This window comes from Gorilla gorilla, chromosome 22 (genome assembly GCF_029281585.2).
Source record: "Gorilla gorilla gorilla isolate KB3781 chromosome 22, NHGRI_mGorGor1-v2.1_pri, whole genome shotgun sequence".
NCBI lineage: Eukaryota > Metazoa > Chordata > Mammalia > Primates > Hominidae > Gorilla > Gorilla gorilla.
The window spans coordinates 8,484,101-8,507,338 of record NC_073246.2 but is presented as its reverse complement, the minus strand read 5'-3'; the positions used below and the strand labels follow the sequence as shown (position 1 = coordinate 8,507,338).

Here is a 23,238-nt window from a genome sequence, read left to right as displayed (position 1 = left end):
GCTAGAAAGCTGACACGGGGAACTGAGGTCAGCCTGGGGAGGGGACAAGACAACGAGAGCCCGGCGCCTCGGGGGCGGCGCGGGAGCCTCCGCAGGACCGGGAGGGCGCCCCGGCTGGCGCGGGCGGGGGGCGCGCCCCCTTTACCTGCGGCTCCGGCTCCTCGGCCATTTCCTCATGCGGCGGTGGCCAGGACTGAGCTGACACCACTCAGGCCGGCCGGGTTTGAATGAGGAGAAGCGGGCGCGGAGAGGAGGGGGCGGGGAGGGCGGAGGGAGGGAGGGAGGCGTCGCGGAGTTTTTCTCGGCCTTTTGTGCGGACACCTCCCGGATTCCGCGCCCGCACCCGGCCCCCCAAAAGACACGGGGAGCCGCGGGCGAGGGGTGCAGCCATCCGCCGAGGCGCCTAGTGCCTTCACGCCTCCAAGACCCCCGCCCCAACAAAAAAGGAGCGTCCCTCACCCCTACCCCCTCCCGGAGGATTTAGGGCCTGGGCTCACCTCGGGCGCGGAGCTAAGTGTAGGCGCCAGGGGTCCCTAGAGCCGCCGGGGCGCAGCGAGTCCTGCGCTGGGTGACCGTTGGGTCAGAAAGTGTTGAGGTAGCAGCTGTTGCGCCCTCCCTTGGCCCCGCCACTCGGAGACGCCCCGCCCCCTGCCTTAAGCGGCCGCGCCAGCCCCGCCCCCTGCCTTGAACGGCCGCCCGGCCCCGCCCCGGCCCCGCCCCAGCGCCCACGTGACTAGCTTAGGCACGCCCCCGCTCCGCCCGCCGCCGCAGACTCCGCCTCCGGGACGCGAGCGAGCGGCGAGCGCGCGCACCACCAGTTCTTGCTCGGCGACTCCTGCGCACGCGCGCGCCGTGCCACCCTCCCCGCACCCCGTGTCCCGCACCCCTCCTCCTGCCATCCGGCTTAACCTGGCGGGTGCGCGCCGCGGCAGTAGCCGTGACAGGTACCCGGCGGGGGGGTGGGGTTGGCCCTCGAGGGTGTGCGCAGGCACAGACCCGGGTCCTGTCCCTGCCGCCCCCTCCTCTGCAAGGTGTGCCTGGGCGAGGGGAGGGGCCCGCGGCCCGAACCCCTGGGTCACCCCCGAATTACAAACAAAAACCTTAAAGCCATTGCTCGCGGGTTAGAAGGCAGCTGTGCGTGCTCAGGAAAAGAAGCCACGCACAAGAGACCGCATGCGGCGTGGATACAGTGACACGAAACACCCAAAATCTCTTTTGAAAGGGAAACCAGGCACAGTGGCTCATGCTTATAATCCCAGCACTTTCGGGGGCCAAGGCGCTCACCTAAACCCGAGAGTTCAAGACCAGCCTGGGCAATACGGCGAAACCCTGTCTCTACGAAAAATATAAAAATTAGCTAGACATAGGGCTGGGCACGGTGGCTCACGCCTGTAATCCCAGCACTTTGGAGGCCGAGGCGGGCGGATCATGAAGTCAGGAGTTCCAGACCATCCTGGCTAACACAGTGAAACCTTGTCTCTACTAAAAATACAAAAAAAAATTAGCCGGGCGTGGTGGCAGGTGCCTGTAGTCCTAGCTACTTGGGAGGTTCAGGCAGGAGAATGGCATGAATCAGGGAGTGGAGGCTGCAGTGAGCCGAGATTGCGCCACTGCACTCCAGCCTGGGGGACAGAGTGAGACTCCGTCTCAAAAAAAAAAAAAAAAAAATTAGCTGGGCATGGTGGCTGGCACCCATGGTCCCAGCTACTCAGGAGGCTGAGGTGGAAGGATCTCTTGATCCCGAGGAGGTCAAGGCTGCAGTGAGCCCAGATGGCATCACCTCACTCCAGCCTGGGCCACAGACCTTGTCTCAAAAAAAAAAGAGAAAGTGGGGAAGAAAATGTAATACAAATTAATATACCAACAGCAATTAGTGAGTACTTTTTCCATGGAGCTGGGAGAGAGAATAAATGTTTGTAAAATTAAAATGTTCTACGCTAGAAATCAACTTTCCTTCTATGCTTTCTTTACTTCACCCCTTATAGCTACTTAGTAAATCTCACAAATCCTATCCTTCTAATCTCTCTGAAATGTATGTACCCTTTCCTTTCTATTCTCACCACCCATGTTTCTTTGTTTCCTTCTGGCCTGTGTAATAATCTCATAATCGCACCTCCTGTACCTGCCTTCTTTGTAGTCCAGAATACGTTTTCCTAAATTCCACCAATAACCATCCTGCTACTGCTTTGTGTGAAATTCTCCAAAAAAATATTTTACTTTTCCAAAATAAGTCAGGCTCCCTCTCTTAGGATACAAAACCACACCATGGTCCCAGCCAATCTTTCAGCCTGATTCACTCAGTATATATTTATTGACCTCTCCTTTCTCCCAAGCACTTGGCTAGATAGTAATTAAAGAGTGCGGCGCAAAACAAATTGGATTCCTCCCCTCATGGAGCTTGTATTTTAACAGGAAGCACAGACATTAAATAAATTAAAACACACAAAAAAAGACAAGCATATAATTACAGTATGTATCCTAGAGAAATATCACTCACGCAGAAAGCATACACAAGGATGCAGCACTGTTTCCAATAGCGAAAAGCTAGAAACAACCTGCATGTTCTCCAAAAGAAAATTGCCACATAAACTATACCATATCCAAATTATCCAAATTTTAGAATATAGACAACAGGTTGGGCGCGGTGGCTCACACCTGTAATCCCAGCACTTTGGGAAGCCGAGGCAGGTGGATCACGAGGTCAGGAGTTCAAGACCAGCCTGGCCAACATGGTGAAACCCCGTCTCCTCTAAAAATACAAAAAAAATCAGCTGGGCGCTGTGGCAGGCGCCTGTAATCCCAGCTACTGAGGAGACTGAGGCAGGAGAATCACTTGAACCCTGGAGGCAGAGGTTGCAGTGAGCCAAGATCATGCCACTGCACTCTAGCCTGGGTGACAGAGCAAGACTCCATCTCAGAAAAAAAAAAAAAAAAAAAGAATATAGACAACAGGCCAGGTGCAGTGGCTCATGCCTGTAATCTCAGTACTTTGGGAGGCAGAGGTGGTCTGATCACCTGAGGTCAGGCGTTTGAGACCAGCCTGGCCAACATGGCAAAACCCCGTCTCTACTAAAAATACAAAAATTAGCCGCGCATAGTGGCGTGCGCCTGTAATCCCAGCTACTTGGGAGGCTGAGGCAGGAGAATCACTTGAACCCAGCAGGCAGAGGTTGCAGTGAGCCGAGATCATGCCACTGGGCAACAGAGCGAGACTCCCTCTCAAAAAAAAAAATACACACTGTGAATAAAATGTTTACTAGTTCCATATCCTGCTTTTGGATAAACATTTGATACACCATTCTATACTTACTCCTCTCTTTGCTCTATTCTGAATGCATGCACCCCTCCCCGCCACCCAATCCCCCAACGTATATGCCAACGTATATAAACATCAACCTGTAACCACCCTAATCGGCCCCAAGGTCGCTCAAAATGCCACCTCCTTCAGTTACTCTCTCCTTTGTTCAATGCCTCCTTTATAACACTGTCTGCATTATGCCTAGCCCTGGGTATGTTATTTCTCTTACCACCTGAATAGTGGGGAGGCTCTTCCAAGGGAAGACCAGTTTCCTCCATGCTGTGGAACGGTCAACACACAGTAGGTGCTCCAATATTTAGCTGTTCCAATATGTAGCTGTTCTGTGCTCCTTGGGTTTTTGTTTGTTTGTTTGTTTGAGACAATGTCTCACTCTGTCGCCCAGGCTGGAGTGCAGTGGCGTGATCTCAGCTCACTGCAACCTCTGGGGTTCAAGTGATTCTCCTGCCTGAGCCTCCTGAGTAGCTGGGATTACAGGCGTGCACCAGCACACCTGGCTGATATTTGAATTTTTAGTAGAGATGGGGTTTCACCGTTTTGGTCTCCAACTCCTGACCTCAAGTGATCTGCCCGCCTCCCAAAGTGCTGAGATTGATTACAGGTGTGAGCCACTGCTCCTGGCCTCCCTGGATTCTCTTTTTTTTTTTGTTTTTTTTGAGACAGTGTTTCACTCTTGTTGCCCGGGCTGGAGTGCAATGGCGCAATCTTGGCTCACTGCGACGTCTGCCTCCCCGGTTCAAGCGATTCTCCTGCCTCAGCCTCCCTAGTAGCTAGGATTACAGGCACCTGCCACCACACCCAGCTGAATTTTTGTATTTTTAGTAGAGACGGGGTTTCACTATGTTGGCCAGGCTGGGCTCGAACTCAGGTGATGCACCCGCCTCAGCCTCCCAAAGTGCTAGGATTACTGGCATGACACACCTCACCCGGCTCCTGGATTCTTTAATACACTCGTTTTTTTCCTCTTTCATGTGACATGTACCTAATAAGCACCCACTATGTACACCAGGCATTGTTCTATGTGCTGGAGATGCCGCAGGGAACCAAATAGATCAAAATGCCTATCCTCATGGAGTTAACATTTGATATTATAGTGTGTTAGATATTATAATAAGTACTATGGAGAGAAATACAAGGGGCAAAGGGGCTACAGAGTGGAGGGGTGGTGAGGGAAATGTTAAATAGATTGGCCCTGAAAGGCTTCATCATAGACACATCTAAATAAAGATCTGAAGGGGGTGACAGTGGCAGCCACAAGGAGTTCTAGGGGAAGAGCATTCCAGGTTCAGGGACAGGCAAGCGAAGTCCTTGAAGCAAAGTGCACCCAGTGTTTCAAAGAACAGCAAGGAGGCCAGCATGGCATTGTGGCTGGCGTGGAGACAAGCCAGGAAATTAGGATAGGGATGGTGCATCTCGATTGCACGGATCTTTCTGGCCATGGTAAAGATTTTGAATTTCATTCTGAATGGTCCTGAGAGCTCTGAATAATCTGAGCAAAATGGCCGGGCTCGGTTAGTAAGTGGTGTATTCAACGGGTTCACACAATCAAGAGCACTCCTAAAATAGTAACACAGGGTCTCTCTCCTTTGCTGAAATCACTCAGATATTTAAATGTATCTCTATTTCAGGTTACTTCTACAACCATAACAGTAATAATAATAATAGTAAGAAGAGGGCTGAGCGCAGTGGCTGGCTCATGCTTGTAATCCAAGCACCTTGGGAGGCCAAGGCCGGCAGATTGCTTGAGTCCAAGAGTTCGAGACCAGCCTGGACAACATGGCGAAACCCTGTCTCTACAAAATACAAAAATTATTACAAAATTAGCCAGGAGTGGTGGCAGGCACCTGTAATCCCAGCTACTCAAGAGTCTGAGGCAGGAGATCACTTGAACCCAGGAGGCAGAGGTTACAGTGAGCCAAGATCATACCATTGCACTCCAGCCTGGGCAAAAAGAGTGAAACTGTCTTAAATAAAATGAAATGAAATGAAATGAAATGAAATGAAATGAAATAAAATAAAATAAAAATTTGGCGGGCTTGGTGGCACGCGCCTTTAATCCCAGCTACTCAGGAGGCTGAGATGGGAAGATAATTTGAGCCCAAGGGGTCGAGGCTGCAGTGAGCAGTGTTCGTGCCACTGCACTCCAGCCTGGCCGACAGTCCCAAAAAATAAAATAAATAAAATAAGAAGAACAGGGAGGAGAAGAGGAGGGATAAGAAGGGGAAAAACAGGCCAGGCTCGGTGGGAAGCCAGCACTTTGGGAGGCAGAGGCAGGAGGATCACATGAGGTCAGGAATTCCAGACTAGCCTGGCCAACATGGTGAAACCCTGTCTCTACTAAAAGTACAAAAATTAGCCGGGCATGGTGGTACGTGTCTGTAATCCCAGCTACTTGGGAGACTGAGGCAGGAGAATCGCTTGAACCCCGGAGGCAGAAGTTGCAGTAAGCAGAGATGGAGCCACTGCACTCCAGCCTGGGCAACAGAGACTCTGCCTCAAAATAATAATAATAATAAAATGGGAAAAGCAAAATGATTTACTGCACCCCCACTATGTACCACTCTCAGCTCCAAAGCTGATTTATATTATGGTGTTACTTAGTTCTCCTGATAACCTTCATGCTTAAATCCATTTGCAGATGAGGAAACTGGGGCCTGATGTTAACTTTCCGACTTAATTCTCTTACTTGAAGATCTACAACTAGAAGAAAGTGGGATTCTAGCCCAGATCCAATGCCAAAAGCCATGCTGACTCATACCATTCTTTTCTGTCTTAAGTGGTTGACCTTGGCCTTAGGAAAACAGAATAATAACAATCACTGATTGGGCATTGACTCTGGGGCAAGCACGCCATCCTCCATTTTGAGATCCCCCGGCAGAGTTGGAATCCAAGTCTCCCAGAATACAAAGTGGCACCTAGGAGCAGTGACCCCCGCAGCAGGTCAGGGCTGAGCTCTTGAAAATGGCTCTCTGGGTTCAAATCAAAACTCGATTCCCCAGCTGTGCCACCTTGGGGCTTCCTTTGAACTCTCTTTGACTCCATTTTCCCCATTTTACAGATGGGGATAACAGAACTCCCTAACGGCCGGGCGCAGTGGCTCCCGTTTGTAATCCCAGCACTTTGGGAGGCTGAGGCAGGAGGATCGCTTGAGCACAGGAGTTCTAGGCCAGCCTGGGCAACAAAGTGAGACCCTGTCTTTGCAAAAAGCCTAAAAATTAGCTAGGCATGGTGGTTGTGTGCCTGTGGTCTCCAGCTACGTCAGAGGCTGAGGACAGGAGAATTGCCTGAGCTCAGGAGTGCAAGGCTGCAGTGCAGGCCAACCTGGGTGACATAGTGAGACCCTAAGATAGACAGATAGATAGATAGATAGATACATACATACATACATACATACATACATACATACATAGATAAAAATTGAGGTGCACTGTCACTTGAGAATTTCAAATTATGTGATAAGTATCTAAGGCAGTCAAAGAAAGGCTTTGGAGATGACCAGAAAGTACCTTATGTAACTAAGTTATTAAGTCCCTAAACCATTTATATTTAAATATAGAAAATATATTTAATAACTTGATACAGGAAAAAAGAGCTTGTCAAAAAATCTCAAAAGAATAAAGTCTATTGGATTTAAACCATTTCCTTATAGAACCTGATTGCTGTATTACAGATATGAACTCTATATACACTCAAATCCTTTCATCAATAAAAGGCAATAAGACTCTTATTGAGTAACAATAAGAGGCAATAAGGTTCTTATTGACTGTAACATTATTTAGGATAGTTCTTTCCAATAGAAATATCAGGATCAAGGGGTTACATAAAAAAAAAAAAATTTTTTTTAAGTCAGTACTGTACCATCATCTCTGCAAGGTAACTGCTCAGAAACAGAGCCTGAGGAATCTTTTCTGATCACAGATCTTTTGGTTTTCCCTTGCCCAGTTCGACTTCTTTGCCGCACCATAAATCCACCAATACCTATCCAAAAAAGAAATTGGGTAAACTGATAAATAATTTCTCCCTACGTTTCCACAGTACACAGGATAAAAATGCTTTATCTTGAATAGTAAGTCATTTTCCAAAATTAAATCTGTGCTGGTCTAAATAAATAACCTGAGTTTTAGGTAAAATAGAAGTTAAAAACAACCAAAAAAAAAAAGGCAAAGCCACAGTTATCACTTATCAAACAGAATACAAGAAGACCTGTGTGCACTTCCTCTTCTAAACAGTATCAGTGTAAATATCAAACACTAAATTACGCTGGCTTATCTATTTGACAAATATTAGTGTCTCATACATCACATAACAGTCATGCACGGCATAATGATGTTGGTAAACAAAGGGCTGCATGTTAAGGCAGTGGTCCCATAAGATTATAATGGAGCTGAAAAATTCCCACCACATACAGACATCACCATAGTTATAACACCGTAGCACAATTACTTTATTTTTTAAAATGAATTTAGCGTACCATACAGCCTAAGTGTGTAGTAAGCTATGCCATCTAGGTTTGTGGAAGTGCACTCTATGATGTTCACACAAGGATGAAAATGCCTAATGATGTATTTCTCTGAACTTAAGTGATGGATGACTGTGTCTGTATATTAACCGGCTAACTGGTGCATTAGCTGGAGGACAGAAGACACGAACTACCTAGATGACACAAATATTCTTTGACTGATATGATTTCAGGGGGACGGTGTCTGGTACTCCAACGTATGAGGGCATTTATACATGGGACACATAGAGCCCTGTGGTTAAGAGCATGGAATCTGGAGTCAGACTATGTAATTCTGCTTACTCACTAAATACTTCTCAATGCCTCAATTCTTTCACTGGTTAAAAATGGGGGTAAGGCAAAGCAGCTTCTCATACATATGTTAAAAGGACAAATAACATAAGTGAAGTGCTTAGAATAGAGGTCTGGTACACAGTCAACACTATAAGCTTTTGTGAAATGATATCGCTGTCTAGCAATATACTCTGTGACCTAATGGGTCCCTCAATTAGAGGGTTGACTTCCATGTGAGGCAGAGGAAAAGAAAACAGTAAATACAAGTTCCTGGAAGAAATCTGCAATGTCTAAAAAAGTACACTTATAAGCCTCATGATTAGGAAGAAATGAAATCATTTTCATAAAACGATTTAGAAGCAACTCATCTTAGGTCCTTATTATAGATATGACCTATTTAAAAGACAGGTTATCTTTTAAGGTCTCATGGAATACGAACGAAGTAAGAAAGTTCTTCCTTACATATCCAAAGGGATTTAGATCACTCTTACCAATAAAATATAAGCAATAAGAAGCATAAAGATTGTACGAATCCAACTTAAAACCTCATTGGTAAACAAGATATTAATAAACTGGCTAAGGAAAGCCTACTCAACACGTGTGAAAAGCGGAAAATAATTTTTCTTAAATAAATACATAAAAGCCTACAACTTCTGTATTGTGACAATTTTAATAATTTTTTCCAATAAGGCAAATAAAACTGACAAGCAAGACCGCTTTTCTCTCCACTCCTGAGGCAGATAAGAAATGAGTGTTTAATCAGTCATGGTTTTTAACTAGACTATAAATTCTAGGAGCCATAATAACTCTGTCTTATTCCCCTTCACACTGTATACTTACTGGCACTCCTGCATAAACACTGAAGTAAGTTTTTTCAAAAAAAGATATTAGAAAGTGAATACTGAAAATTAAAAGCGTTACAGAAGTACACATCCAGAGGAACTATATAAATGGCCTTCAAAGTCCAAGTATGAACAAAAGCCAATCTAGTAAAGCATTTAATAAAATGGTTAACATTTGGGATAAGGCATTCAATAATGGTTCATTGTGAAGTATTCACATATTCAAAATAAAGAACTCTGGAGCTAAAAAGTCGTATTCAAATAGTTTAGTTCTTTAATTTATGTGCACATATTTTTGTTTAGACAGTTCTTAATCCTGAATATTTAATTTTAATTGAAGTCTTCAGTATTGCATTTTTCTTTAATTAACCAAGTGTTGATGATATTGAAATGTCTACCTCAGGCACTATACCTGGTCTGTATGGTTTCCTTTTTCTCTTTTTGACACCATCTGTTCCTTCCACTCCCTTAGTTTCATCATCCACAGCTTCCCGCTCAGGACTAGATTCTGATTTTCCATCACAATCCATAAGTTCTCCTTCTGGAAAAAAGTAAATATATACACAAAACTGGAAAAACCTATCAAATATATAATCCCTACATAATGGGGAATAAAAAGTAGGGTTGTTGCTGAGCCATTTTAATTGTACATCCCTGTTGGTAGGGAAAGTATGAAAGGAGATAGAAGCAGCCCCAAATGGTTGTAGAAATTGTGCTGCTTAGTGCAGTGTTCCCATGAAATAAAACATAATCAGAGAAGGGGAACACAGAACTCAGAGTTCTGTTAAGTGCAATCCATTTGCACTTAACACATTCACTTGCTTTTAATTATGTCTTCAGGTCCAGGTCTCTAGACTAGAACTCTCTTCTGAGCTTCAACCACAGCTATAATTGAATATTACCTAGTTACTGAAAACTGTATATCCAAAATGAACTATTAATTTAAAATAAACTTTCTCCTTTTTCCCATGTTACCTACCATCATTAAAAGGCATGGAAATGTAACCTGGAGAAGACAGAGGCCTGGAAGACCACCTTAATCATTCCTAATCTCTTTCCTCCTACAACCAAGACTCCTCAATACCTCTGAAATGCATTTTATCACTCTCTACTACCATCTTAGTCCAACCTCAGATGACTCACTATTAATACAATATGCTCCTATCTAGTTCCCCACCTCAAAGCTTACCTCTCTCCAATCAATTCTTTAAATTACTGCATAAATGATCTTTCTATAAATATGTATCAATTTTCTGCTTAAAATCCTTTCATGTCTTCCCAATGCCCTCAAAATAAACTTCAAATTGCAAGGCCCATTACAACAGTCTCTTGTAAACTTTCCAGCTTCATCTCACTCCCACCAGTGAACTACACTCAGTTCTTTGAATGTATCAAGCTCTTTCTTCCACTATCTTCCCCAGTTTCTGCCTTCTACCTAACTTATCTTTCAGGATTTATTCTAAACTTCACTGTATTAAAGAATTCCTGATATTTAGATAAGATTATGTCAAACAGTTTTATGCTCATATGTATGAACGTCATGCTTCATTTTTATTGGTTCTTTAAAATCTGTGTCCCTGCTAGATTATATTCTCCATGAGAACAGGTACACAGATTTTCTTAGTAACAGATGTATTGTTAGTAGGATACCTAATACATGTTCAATAAATACTTCACTGAATGAGGTAAATGGAATGCTTAGAGAATGCTATTTTAACACTGTGGTAATCAAACTTTTCCAAGTTATATATGCTTTACATTGTATTACAGGAAAAAGACATGTTTATCAAATACATTTTAAAATCAAGTTGTTAACTCCTTCAATATTCTCAGTATTAGAGATAACGTATTTCTGTAATGGCATGAACAGGGTATTTGTCTTTTCTTTTTTATTATATTTGATCTATATTTGAGGCCAATTCCATAACAATCTGATAATGGCTATGGACTTATGACTAAACCATGACAAGAAAAGTTTATAGACCAGGCACGGTGGCTCATGCCCATAATCCCAGCACTTTGGGAGGTCAAAGCAGGTGGATCACTTGAGGTCAGAAGTTCCGTACCAGCTTGACCAACATAGTGAGTCTCTACTAAAAATACAAAATTATCTGGGCGTGGTGGTACACGCCTAAAATCCCAGCTATTCAGGAGGCTGAGGCAGGAGAATTGCTTGAACCCGGGAGGCAGAGGTTTCAGTGAACCGAGATCGTGCCATTGCACTCCAGCCTGAGCAACAAGAGTGAAATTTCATCTCTCAAAAAAAAAAAAAAAAAAAAGCCGGGCGCGGTGGCTCATGCCTGTAGTCCCAGCACTTTGGGAGGCCAAGGTGGGCGGATCACGAGGTCAGATCGAGACCATCCTGGCTAACGCGGTGAAACCCCGTCTCTACTAAAAATACAAAAAATTAGCCAGGTGAGGTGGCTGGTGCCTGTAGTCCCAGCCACGTGGGAGGCTGAGGCAGGAGCATGGCGTGAACCCGGGAGGCAGAGCTTACAGTGAGCCGAGTTGGCACCATTGCACTCCAGCCTGGGTGACAGCGAGACTCTGTCTCAAAAAAAAAAAAAAAGAAAGAAAAGAAAAGAAAAGAAAAAAGAAAATTACTGAAAAAAAGAAACACCACAGATGACAATACCAATTGTTTACCTTCAAATAAACCCACCTAAAAGTTAATGACAGGGAATTTTGGGTTAAGGTGGCAGACTAAATTCATACATTAAAATTACATTCTCCTGAAACCCTACTAAAAACACACTGAAATAATCTATTTTTAAAAGATAAAATCAAGCTGTGGCATGGTGGCATGCCTGTAATCCCAGCTATTTGGGAGGCTGAGGTGGGAGAAGAGAATTGCTTGAGCCCAGAAGGTTGAGGCTACAGTGAGTTATGATCACACTACTGCATTCCAGCCTGGACAACAGAGAAAGACCCAATCTCCTTAAAAAAAAAAAAAAAGACAATAGGAAAGGAGAAAAACAACTTAACAAAGGCAAATTCTCAGTTGAGAGCAGAAAGAACTGAAAAAAAGAATCCAGTTTATAACAATCCTCAGAAGGCTGAGAAACTAGGAAAACTGGCCACCTTTGGAAATAAGTGGGAGAAAACTGAAGCAACAAGAGATTTAATTATCTGCAGAAGTTATACTCCCTACACCTGCTTCCTAGGTTTACACACTGAGAAGCTGCTACTCTCATTTGTGGGATGCAGGATTCCTGGGTGACCTTAAATGGAACAACGGGATGAAGATGGAAAATAGGACCAAGAAAATATGGGCATACTAAGTGTGGACAACCCCATTCTGCTCCCGCTGCCGGACCCCACATTTCCTCACTGAATTCTCAGAAAGCTAGCAGCCAGATCTCTAGCCTCCAAGTATGAGGTTTGAAAAGACTGTTGTGGGGAACCTGATCAGTTCAAGAAGAACATCTAAAGATACTGAAACCAGAGGGTTCACCAAATGGTCAGCACAAATCACCCCACTAAACTTACAAATCGACAAGCACCACCACATACTCAAAGCTTTCTAATCAACTACTTAATTCCTTTTTTAAAAATAAAAATACTATCTATCCAGTCTCCATCTTTAGTTCTTCACTTTTAATCATGCATGTACCATAAAGATTATCTGACAATGGTCTATAACAAGCTTGTCCAACCTGCAGCCAAGATGCTTTAAATGCAGCCCAACACAAATTCATAAACTTTCATAAAACATTATGAGACCTTTTATGAGGTTTTTTTTTTTAAAAGCTCATCAGCTATCATTAGTGTATTTTACGTGTGGCGCAAGACAACGCTTCTTCCAATGTGGGCCATGGAAGCCAGAAGATCTGCAACACCCTTGATCTGTAACATAAAAGACAGAGACCTGAGAACATAAAAGACAATTTGGAATTAACAGACTAAGTAGGAAGTAAAGAAAATCTTCAAAAAGATTAAAATCCTCTGAGGGATAATATAAGATACCCTTGAGGCAAGAATAGGATGCTACAAAAGAAACATTCAAAGGGAGGAAAGAAAGCTCTTGAAATAACTGAAATAAAAACAAAACTCAGTAGAGGAAGATAAAATAAGGACATGATTGGAAAGAAGCAGAGAAAAACTGAGTATGTTTCACATCTGAAAAGCAGAATTCTGGAAAAAGAGAGGGAATTGTTATCAATAATATAGTTCAAGAACATTTCCTACCACTGAAGGATATAAGACAGCAGACTGAAAGAGACCACTCAGTGCCTAACAAAACAGATTTTAAATGTCAAAAATAGACAAAAACAGACGTTATCCTCATGAAATTTTAGAACACTGAGGACAAAGAATTTCCTAAAATCTTAAGAGCTTCCAAGAAAACACAGGTCACATAGAAAAAACCGAGTTCTTCATATACTAGAAACTAAAAGACGGTGGATCAATTGACTAAAAATGATAAATGAAAATGTATTTCCAACCTGGAAAAGATGAGTCAGGTAGGAAGGTAAAATAAAGACATTTTCAGAAGTATATAATGCTCAAAACTTACCTTCCACACATTCTCTGTCAGGGAGCTACGGAAGATACGTTCCACCCAAATTGAGGGAAGAAATAAAGGGAAATTCATGAAATTGCAGAAAACACATGTAACACAGGAGAAAACAGAAGATGCTCTCCAGGATGATAAAGAGGAAATCCCCAAATTAATCATATGTAATGGTTTGTGGCCAAGGATAGCACTGGATCTAGTACAAAGACCACCTTTCACCTGAAACAATGCACACACGGACAGTAAAAACCAAGAGAGCACTTTTATTGATGAGGTTCATAGTGACACCAGTAAGCATACATGTTGAGACAAATGGCATAAAGTAGCACATACAGTGCCCTAACACAAGTGGTATCACTGTAGCTAAAGTCTCTTCTAACCAACATCTTCACAAGGGCCTTCTGATTCCCACAGGCTGAAATAAAGAAAAAGACCGTTATCGGCCAGGCACGGAGGCTCATGCCTGTAATCCCAGCACTTTGGGAGGCTGAGGTGGGTGGATCACGAGGTCAGGAGATAGAGACCATCCTGGCTAACACGGTGAAAACCCGTCTCTACTAAAAATACAAAAAAATTAGCCAGGCGTGGTGGCGGGTGCCTGTAGTCCCAGCTACTCCATAGGCTGAGGCAAGAGAATGGCATGAACTTGGGAGGCAGAGCTTGCAGTGAGCCGAGATTGCGCCACTACACTCCAGCCTGGGCGACAAAGCAAGACTCCGTCAAAAGAAACGAAGAAAAGAGAAGAGAAGAGAAGAGACGAGACGAGGACAGAAAGAAAGACAGAAAGAAAAGAAAAGAAAAGAGAAAAAACCGTTATCACCCAAATATGAGAAATTCTCCCATATATACATACTTGTATCTAGATGACTAATCTCTGCAAAGTTATAAGAAAACACTGGTTCTTTCCAAGGAAGGGATGTCCAAAAGGTAGGCTAACTTAACATTGTTCACTCTTTTAAAGACTTTGTATTTCTTGTATCATGCACAGGTATTGCCTATTCAAAAACAAACCTACAACAGGGAAAGACTGAAAGCTTTTCTTCAATATCTGCTACAAGGCAAGGATGCCTACTCTTAACACTTATATTCAACATAGTCCTAGCCAGAGCAATCACATAAGAAAAGGAAATAAAAGGCATCAGCAGAAAAAAGGGGGTAAAATTATCCCTGTGTGCAGATGACATGATCTTGTATGTAGAAACCCCTAAAAATTCCACAGTTACTAGAATAAATGAATTCAGTCAAGTAGCAGGATACAAAATCAATATACAAAAATCAGATGTATTTCTTTATACAAATAATGATCTGAAAAAAAATCAAGAAAACATTTCCACTTAAAATAACATCAAAAAAATAAAACACTGAGGAACAAATTTAATGAAGGAAGTGAAAGCTTTATATACTAAACACTATAAAATACAGACAAAGTAAACTGAAGACACACAGCCGGGCATGGTGGCTCACGCCTGTAATCCCAGCACTTTGGGAGGCCAAGGCGGGTAGATCACCTGAAGTCAGGAGTTCAAGACCAGCCTGGCCAACATGGCGAAACCCTGTCTCTACTAAAAATACAAAAATTGGCCAGGCGGGCGTGGTGGCAGGCAACTGTAATCCCAGCTACTTGGGGGGCTGAGGCAGCAGAATTGCTTGAACCCAGGAGGAGGCGGAGGTTGCAGTGAGCTGAGATCACACCACTGCACTTCTGCCTGGGCAACAGAGTGTGACTCTGTCTCAAAAAACAGAAAAAAACTAAAGACACAAATAAATATAACGATATCCCCAAGTTTGTGGTTTGGAAGAATATTGTTAAAATGTCCATAGTATCCAAAGTGATCTACAGATTCAATGCAATCCCTATCAAATTTCCGAAGGCATTTTTCATAAAAGTAGAAAACACAATTCTAAAATTTGTATTAAATCATAAAAGACGCTGAATAGCCAAAAGAATCTTGAGAAAGAAAAAGTAGGAGGTATCACACTACCTGATTTCAACTTATATTACAAAGTGATAGTTATCAAAACAGTATGGTACTGGCATAAAAACAGACACATGGATCAATGGAACTGAATACAGAGCCCAAAAATAAACCCAAGCATATATTATGAGCTAATTTTTGACAAGTCCAACAAGATACAATAGGGAAAAGATGGTGTCTTCAATAAGTAGTGGTAAGAAAACTAGATATCTATATGCAAAAGAATGAAACTGGACCTGATGCCTATCTTACACATCATACATAAAAAGCAACTCAAAATAGATTAAATACCTAACACCTGAAACCATAAACCTCCTTGAAGGAAATTTAGGAGAAAAATTTCTTCATATCCTCCTTGACAATGATTTTTTGGATATCCCATCAAAAGCTCAGGTAGCAAAAGCAAAAATAAGCAAGTGGGACTACATCAAGCAAATAAGCTTCTGCATAGCAGTAAAAAAAAAAAAAAAACAAAACAGGGGTAAAAAGGTAGCACAGGGATTAGGGGAAAATATTGGCAAACCACACATCTGATAAGGGGTTAAAATCCAAAACATATAAAGAACTCACACAACTCAGTAGCAAAAAAAAAAAACCCAAATAACTGGATTTTAAAATAGGCAAGGACCTGAATAACCATTTTTCCAAAGTCACACTAATGGTCAAATGGTATATGAAAAGATGCTCAACATCATAATCATGAGGAAAATGAAAATTAAAACCACAATAGATATCATCTCATGTCTCTTAGAATGAGTATTATCAAAAAGGCAAAGACATAAGTGTTGGTGAGGATGTGTAGAAAACGAAACCTTTGTACATGGTTGATAGGAATGTAAATTAGTATAGCCATTATTGAAAACAGTATAGAGTTTCCTTAAGAAAATACAACTACCATAAGATCCAACAATGCCTCTGTTGGGCATATATTCAAAGGTAATAAAATCAGCATCTGAGAGAGACATCTGCACTCCCATGTTCATGGCGGCATTACTTCCAATAGCCAAGATATGGAAACAAACTAAGTGTACTGATGGACAATTTACTTACCCATTCAAGGACAGATGAATGGATAAAGAAATTGTGACGTTTGTATATACATATATTAAGTCCTCCCTTAATGTCATCAATAAGTTCTTGGGAACTGAGACGTTAAGCTAAATGAACATACAGCAGGTCCTCAAGTAACACTGTTTCCTTCAATCTAATTTTGGCATAATGCAAAATGAAAAAAAAGATCAGTTTTGTCATACTTTTTTCCCCTCTTAACCACAGTTTCTAAGAACTTACTGATGACAATGAGGACTTTATACAATGGAATAGTTAGCTTTAAGAAAGGAGATACTGCCATTTGTGACAACATGGATGAACCGGGAGGAAAGTATACTAAATAAAGTAAGCCAGACACAGAAAAATACTGTATGATCTCACTTAATAAGCAGAATGGGAGGCAGCGGGGTGAGAAGCTGAACGTATAGAGAGTAGAATGGTGGTTTTCAAGGGTCTGGAGGTAGGGGATGGGTGGGATGGGCAGAAGTAGGTCGGAGGGTACAAATCTGCAGTTAGGTAAGATGAATAATTCTAGAGATCAAATTAATACACAGCATGAGAACCATAGTTAATAATATTGTGTACAGAAAATTTGCTGAAAGAGATTTTAGGTGTACACACACAGAAACTATGGAAGGTGAAGGATACAGACATTTGTTTGACCATAGTAATCATTTCACTATGTATACAAAGCATGTTGTATGCCTCAGATATGTATAATGAAAAAATGAAAAAAAAAACAAAAAACTGTATCCTACCTTCCAAAAACAGTTTCAAATGCATTATGTCTTTGGATTTAGCAAGGAATTCACCTTTGCAGGCCCACTTACATACAACATTATAAATATACCAGGTGATACATTGTACTATTCACAGTAAAAGATTGAAAGAAAGCCGGGCACGGTGGCTCACGCCTGTAATCCCAGCACTTTGGGAGGCCGAAGCAGGCAGATCACGAGGTCAGGAGATCGAGACCATCCTGACTAACATGGTGAAACCCCGTCTCTACTAAAAATACAAAAAAATTAGGCGGGCATGGTGGCGGGCGCCTGTAGTCCCAGCTACTCAGGAGGCTGAGGCAGGAGAATGGCGTGAACCCAGGAGGCGGAGCTTGCAGTGAGCGAAGATCGTGCCACTGCACTCCAGCCTGGGTGACAGAGCAAGATTCTGTCTCAAAAAAAAAAAAAAAAAAAAAAAGATTGAAAGACACCCAAAGGTCTATCAACAGGGGAAAGAACAGGTAAATTAAATTGCTTATATTTCCATACAAAGGAATATTTGCAGCCATAAAAAAATGAAGGACAGTAAAAAGTAGTAAGACAAAAGGAATAAAATATATATATACACACACACACAAATATATATAGATATATATACACACACATTTCCTTGTACATGCATAAAACACATCTGGAAGGTTACACGAGAAACCTCTGAGGTTTCTGGAGATGTAAACTGGGGGCATGAAGGCATGCGAAAGGGAGAGACTTCACTGTTTACCTTTTTATTATTTTCCAATTTTAAATCATTTGAATGTATAACTTGTCTAAAAATCAAATTTATAAGTTGAGGGAATTAACATTACAGAAAGTAACAAACCTCAAGGAAGCAGCCACCTTCACCAGATGGACAGTCTAGCTCACTCTTCCCACGCTCCAGTAGTTACTGAATGCCACTCCCCTCCCTCCATTCAGTCTGCCCCACCTGCTGGCCTTCTAGAGCCTCAGTGCAGTCCTATTCCCACACCTCCAAACACATCCATACACTGTGATGGTCGATCTGGGACCACCAGTTGAGAGGAAATGTGTTGTGTTTCCACTCTTGAGACAAACAGAGTGTTATTTTATTGAGGTTTGGGATTTTTTTCTTGCATTAACAGGGTTTCTAGATCCCAGTAGGTGAATGAGAAAGAAGTATGCTTTTATTGCATAAGGAATTTGTTTCTGATACACCAAAGTGATGATGTATGACTTTTCTTAAAGAAGTGGTTATTAGAAGAGTTAAAAATCAATAGAAACAAAAAGTCATAGGTATTGTTCCAATACTCCAGGAACATCACAATTTGGATTCTGTAGATGTGTGTAATATAATGTGTAATATTACATTCTGACAACCTCAAGTTGAAAACTGCACAGCCGAAGATCACTTATAGTCAGTAACACTTTTCAAACTTTAATTTTAAATTCATCAAGTCTCTCCCTAATATATCATACTTTTTAATAAAGGAAACTGTCAGATACGCTATAATACAGAGGAAAACGTTTATACACTCTTTCATTATAATTTTTCCACAACTTCCAAAATGAAGAAAAAGACATGGAAACATTAAGTTCAGAGAATAATTGTGGCAGAAAATTCCCTCCTCCTGAAAGTTCAATTACCCCAACACAGGCATAATTTCTTACTAACTCAAAAGGAACTGAATTCACATATAAAGACAAACGTGGGATTCTGTTGAGTTCTGTTGGACAGACAACACAATTGCTCAAGCACTGGTTGGGCACTTGTATTCTAATAGCTCATGGTTACTGAGCACTCCATGTCTGGGAAGAGCCAGTGCTGGGTGCCTGGCATGCATTCTTGCACCTCATCAGCACAACTATCCTATGGGCTCATCCTGGTTAACCTATTTTATAAATGAGAACACTAGCATCAGAGAAGTTAAAAAATTTGCCTAAAAACATCCAGAGTAGGTTTCATCGTTGCCCACTACTTTATAATGCTTTCCCAAGGGTACTGAGACGTTATCAAAACATGTTAGTGAAACAGTCTAAAACATCACAAATTTTAGGTTAATAAAAAATACCCAGAAAAGGGCAGCGTTATTAGAAATCTCAGCATAATGTAATAATAAGAACTTATGATGATTGTATTCTTTTCCTATTTTTTCTCCCATACAGGCATATGAAATACCATAAAACTTATTTTAGGGGTGTGTGTGTACATGTAGTTTCAGGATAATATAGTAATCTAAAACACTTTTAATATGGCAAAGTGTGGCAATACTAAATTTTTAAAAAGGATTTTTATTTAGCAAACAGAAAGCAAAAATGTTGTCCAAGTAACATGCATTTATTTTATCCCTAGGAATGTACCTTTCCTTCTGCAAAGGATGTGAGATCCTGGCATGTAAATGAACATGAGGGACTAGTCATGAAAATACTGTATATTCAATTCCTTAAATTCTAAAATTGTCTTAGCATTTAACATCCAACACACTAAACAATCTTTTTTCATATTCAATAAAAATAAGGACAAATTCAGTAAACTCAGATGGGCTATTTTATCACGTAAATTTTAAAAAAGCAAGGGCAATTTTTCAACTGATTTTCTTTTACCCTGATACAAGTCAATGAGAAAATATGAAATTGAAACATATCACCATTTCTCAGTGTTTACAAGTGGTAAGTCACAAGGAAAACCTTCCAAGGTCTTCTGTGTTGTTTTAAAAAGGTATTATAATCACATAATTTGGGAAACAATGTGTACTATTATCAAGAAACCTTTCATATTTTGTGAAATGGAGCACTTCCCAAATTTAAGAGACTATGGAAACCTTTTTCAGACATTTTTTAACATCCTCAGAAATGGAAATTCTTGTTAATGCTGATCTGATCAATTCCTCTAAGTATATGGACTACTTCTTTGCAAACTCCAAGCCCCCAAATCAAATTAACTGTTCAACTGTATCTGAAAATCAGTTACATACAAGCATCAGAAAGTGTTTCTCCCAGCAACATAGACCCAAAACACACTAAAAAACAAAAATTATCAAGAACATACAAAAGACATATCTTTTCATGTATTTATTTATTTTTTGAGATGGAGTCTCACTCTGTCACCAGGCTGGAGTGCAGTGGCTCGATCTTGGCTCACTGCAACCTCTGCCTCCTAGGTTCAAGCAATCCTCTGCCTCTGCCTCCCAAATAGCTGGGATTACAGGTGCCTGCCACCACGCCCAGCTAATTTTTGTATTTTTAGTAAAGACAAGGTTTCACCATGTTGGCCAGGATGGTCTTGATCTCCTGACCTCAGGTGATCCACCCACCTTGGCCTCCCAAAGTGCTGGGATTACAGGCATGAGCCACCGAGCCCGGCCACAAAAGACATACCTTTTCAAAGCCACAATTACCTCTCACCTGGACCATTGTTTCTCACTGATCTACCTGTCATAACTCTTGCACCTAATCATCTACTTATATCATAGGAGAGTGTTCCTCTTAAAATATAAATAAGATCATGGTGTTCTTCTTTTCAGGAACATTCAATGGCCTCCTATTCCATTGCTATTAAGCACAAACTACTGACACATCACCTTATGGTTGTGTGAGATATACTGAGCCGTCCTTCTTGTCCTCACATCTCTAATCTTCTCACCTTCTGACTGTCCCCTCTGCTCACTCTATTGGTCTCCACAACACTCTTCAAACATGCTCAGCACACTCTCACCCAGAGCCTTTACACTGGCTTCCTCACTGTCTGGGATGCTCTTCTCTCAGGTAATCAAGTGGCTCACTCACTCACCTCTTCAAAATCTGTTCTCAAAAACTGCTTTCTGTTCATATGGACCCTAAACACCTGTCTGTACTTCCAATTCCTTTTTTTTTTTTTTGGAGACGGAGTCTTGCTCTGTTACCCATGCTGGAGTGCAGTGGTGCAATCTCGGCTCACTGTAACCTCCGCCTCCCAGGTTCAAGCAATTCTCCTGCCTTGGCCTCCCAAGTAGCTGTGATTACAGGTGCATGCCACTGAGCCTGGCTAATTTTTGTATTTTTAGCAGAGAACAGGTTTCACCATGTTGGCCAGTCTGGTCTCGAACTCCTGACCTCAAGTGATCTACCTACCTTGGCCTCCCAAAGTGCTGAGATTACAGGCATAAGCCACTGTGCCTGGCCAGGCAATTCCTCTTTATCAAACTTAATTTTTACCATGGGACTTGCCAAACACATTATAATTAACTGATTTTTTTAAGAGTTGAGTTACCTAACATTAAAATATAAACTCTATGCAGAGAATTCTACCTGTTTTGTACACTGATATGATTTCCAACATCTGACATACAGTAGGTATTCAATAAATTCTATTGTCTCAAAGCCGGCTGCAGTGGCACATGCCTATAGTACCTGCTACTTGAGAGGCTGAGGCAGGAGGATCACTTGAGCCCAGGAGTTGGAAACCAGCCTGGGCAATGTAACAAGACACTGCCCCTTAAAAAAAAAAAAACAAACAAACTATGAAATAAAATGTAATGGAACAGAAATAATTATCGCTTCAATTCTGAATCAGTTGAAAATAAATAACCACCCCAAAAATGAGAAAACCTACAGTAATCCTCTTTAATTCATATTGGATTTTAGGTTACTATTAAAATATTTTGCTATCTCAAGAATTCAGCAGGCTGAGCAGAGCAGATGGCTTGAGCCCAGGAGTTCAAGACCAGTCTTGGCAAAATGGCAAAACCCCATCTCTACAAAAAAATACAAAAATTAGCCAGGCGTGGTGGCCCGCATCCATGGTCCCAGCTACTCAGGAGGCTGAGGTAGGAGGGTCGCATGAACCCAGTAGGCAGAGGTTGTAGTAAGCCAAGATCATGCCACTGCACTCTAACCTGGGCAACAGAGCAAGACCCTGTCTCCCAACCAAAAAAAAAAAAAAAAAAGAATTCAGCTAGAAAAACCTTATATTTACTTTGATTAAGAAAATGTTTATAAACCAATACTTTATGATGCACACTGGTGAATATGAAGTTATACCTGAAGTAATATTAAATGACAGCTTTTCCATTTCTAGAATGTATGCATCAACTACCTTCACTTAAACATGGTATTATCCAAGCTCACAGTATCTGAGAAGGTTTGTGTCGTTATCTAGCAAACTAAAGTCAAGCCCTCTGTATTTCCCCACCTGTGATCTTCAAAGATATGGTGCTCCTTGAGATTTCTGTAAGGTAGGTCTGTTCTAAAACGTGTGAAAGGAAGAGAACCTGAAAAGGCAAGGTCTAAGAAGATCACTCATTTGGAGATGGCAAGGGTCACATCGGGGTTATCTAAGTCAGTGTGATTTACCCTTTGGTAAATCATACACATATTTCAAAAGTTACTTTATATGCTGTAATTCTTGCACACATATTTCATGGAAAATAAATTAGTATTACCTCGACTATCATCCATATCACCATCCCTTGAATGTTCTGATTGGATGTCTGGAGGGGTCTGAAGGATGGCCACGCTATTCTGATTTATAATCTTTAATTTCAGTTTTGGTTTTGACAGTTTTCTTCTTGGAACTGCAACTGTGAGGCTCTGTAACTGAGTCATCCCTGATTCAGTCAAACACACACCATCCTGGGTATAAGTCTTGGGTGGGTCTAAAATTACAAAATCCCAAGAATACAAATTTAAACTTTCATTTTAAATTTGACTGATTACTGATTACTGATACCCATGTCAAGGGAATGTGACTGTAGTTCTAGAAAGCAATTACGTATCTATGAAATGCATGAATAATTAACTTCATGAAACCCAATAAAAACTAGGAAAAATAGGTCAAACTTCCTTGGATTATAGGCAGAAATGTTACATGTTTTTAAAAAAATGGTCTTCCTGGGCTGGGTGCGGGGGCTCATGCCTGTAATCCCAGCACTCTGGGAGGCCGAGGCGGCAGGCAGATCACGAGGTCAGGAGATCGAGACCATCCTGGCTAACACAGTGAAACCCTGTCTCTTCTAAAACTACAAAAAATTAGCC

The 23,238-nt window shown here is 41.5% G+C and overlaps 1 protein-coding gene across 1 annotated transcript in view; it reads right to left on the bottom strand.

Moving 5' to 3' along the window:
* The window catches only part of LOC129529385 (histone-lysine N-methyltransferase 2C-like), a 54,709-nt gene that overhangs the window by 16,523 nt on the left and 14,948 nt on the right, over nucleotides 1-23,238 (bottom strand). Inside the window, exons 8-10 of the mRNA XM_063702753.1 lie at nucleotides 22,647-22,859; nucleotides 9,363-9,491; nucleotides 7,175-7,294 (exon numbers count right to left, since the gene is read on the bottom strand). Of these exons, the coding sequence (XP_063558823.1) occupies nucleotides 7,175-7,294; nucleotides 9,363-9,491; nucleotides 22,647-22,859 (462 nt within the window). The remainder of the gene's footprint in view (nucleotides 1-7,174; nucleotides 7,295-9,362; nucleotides 9,492-22,646; nucleotides 22,860-23,238) is intronic.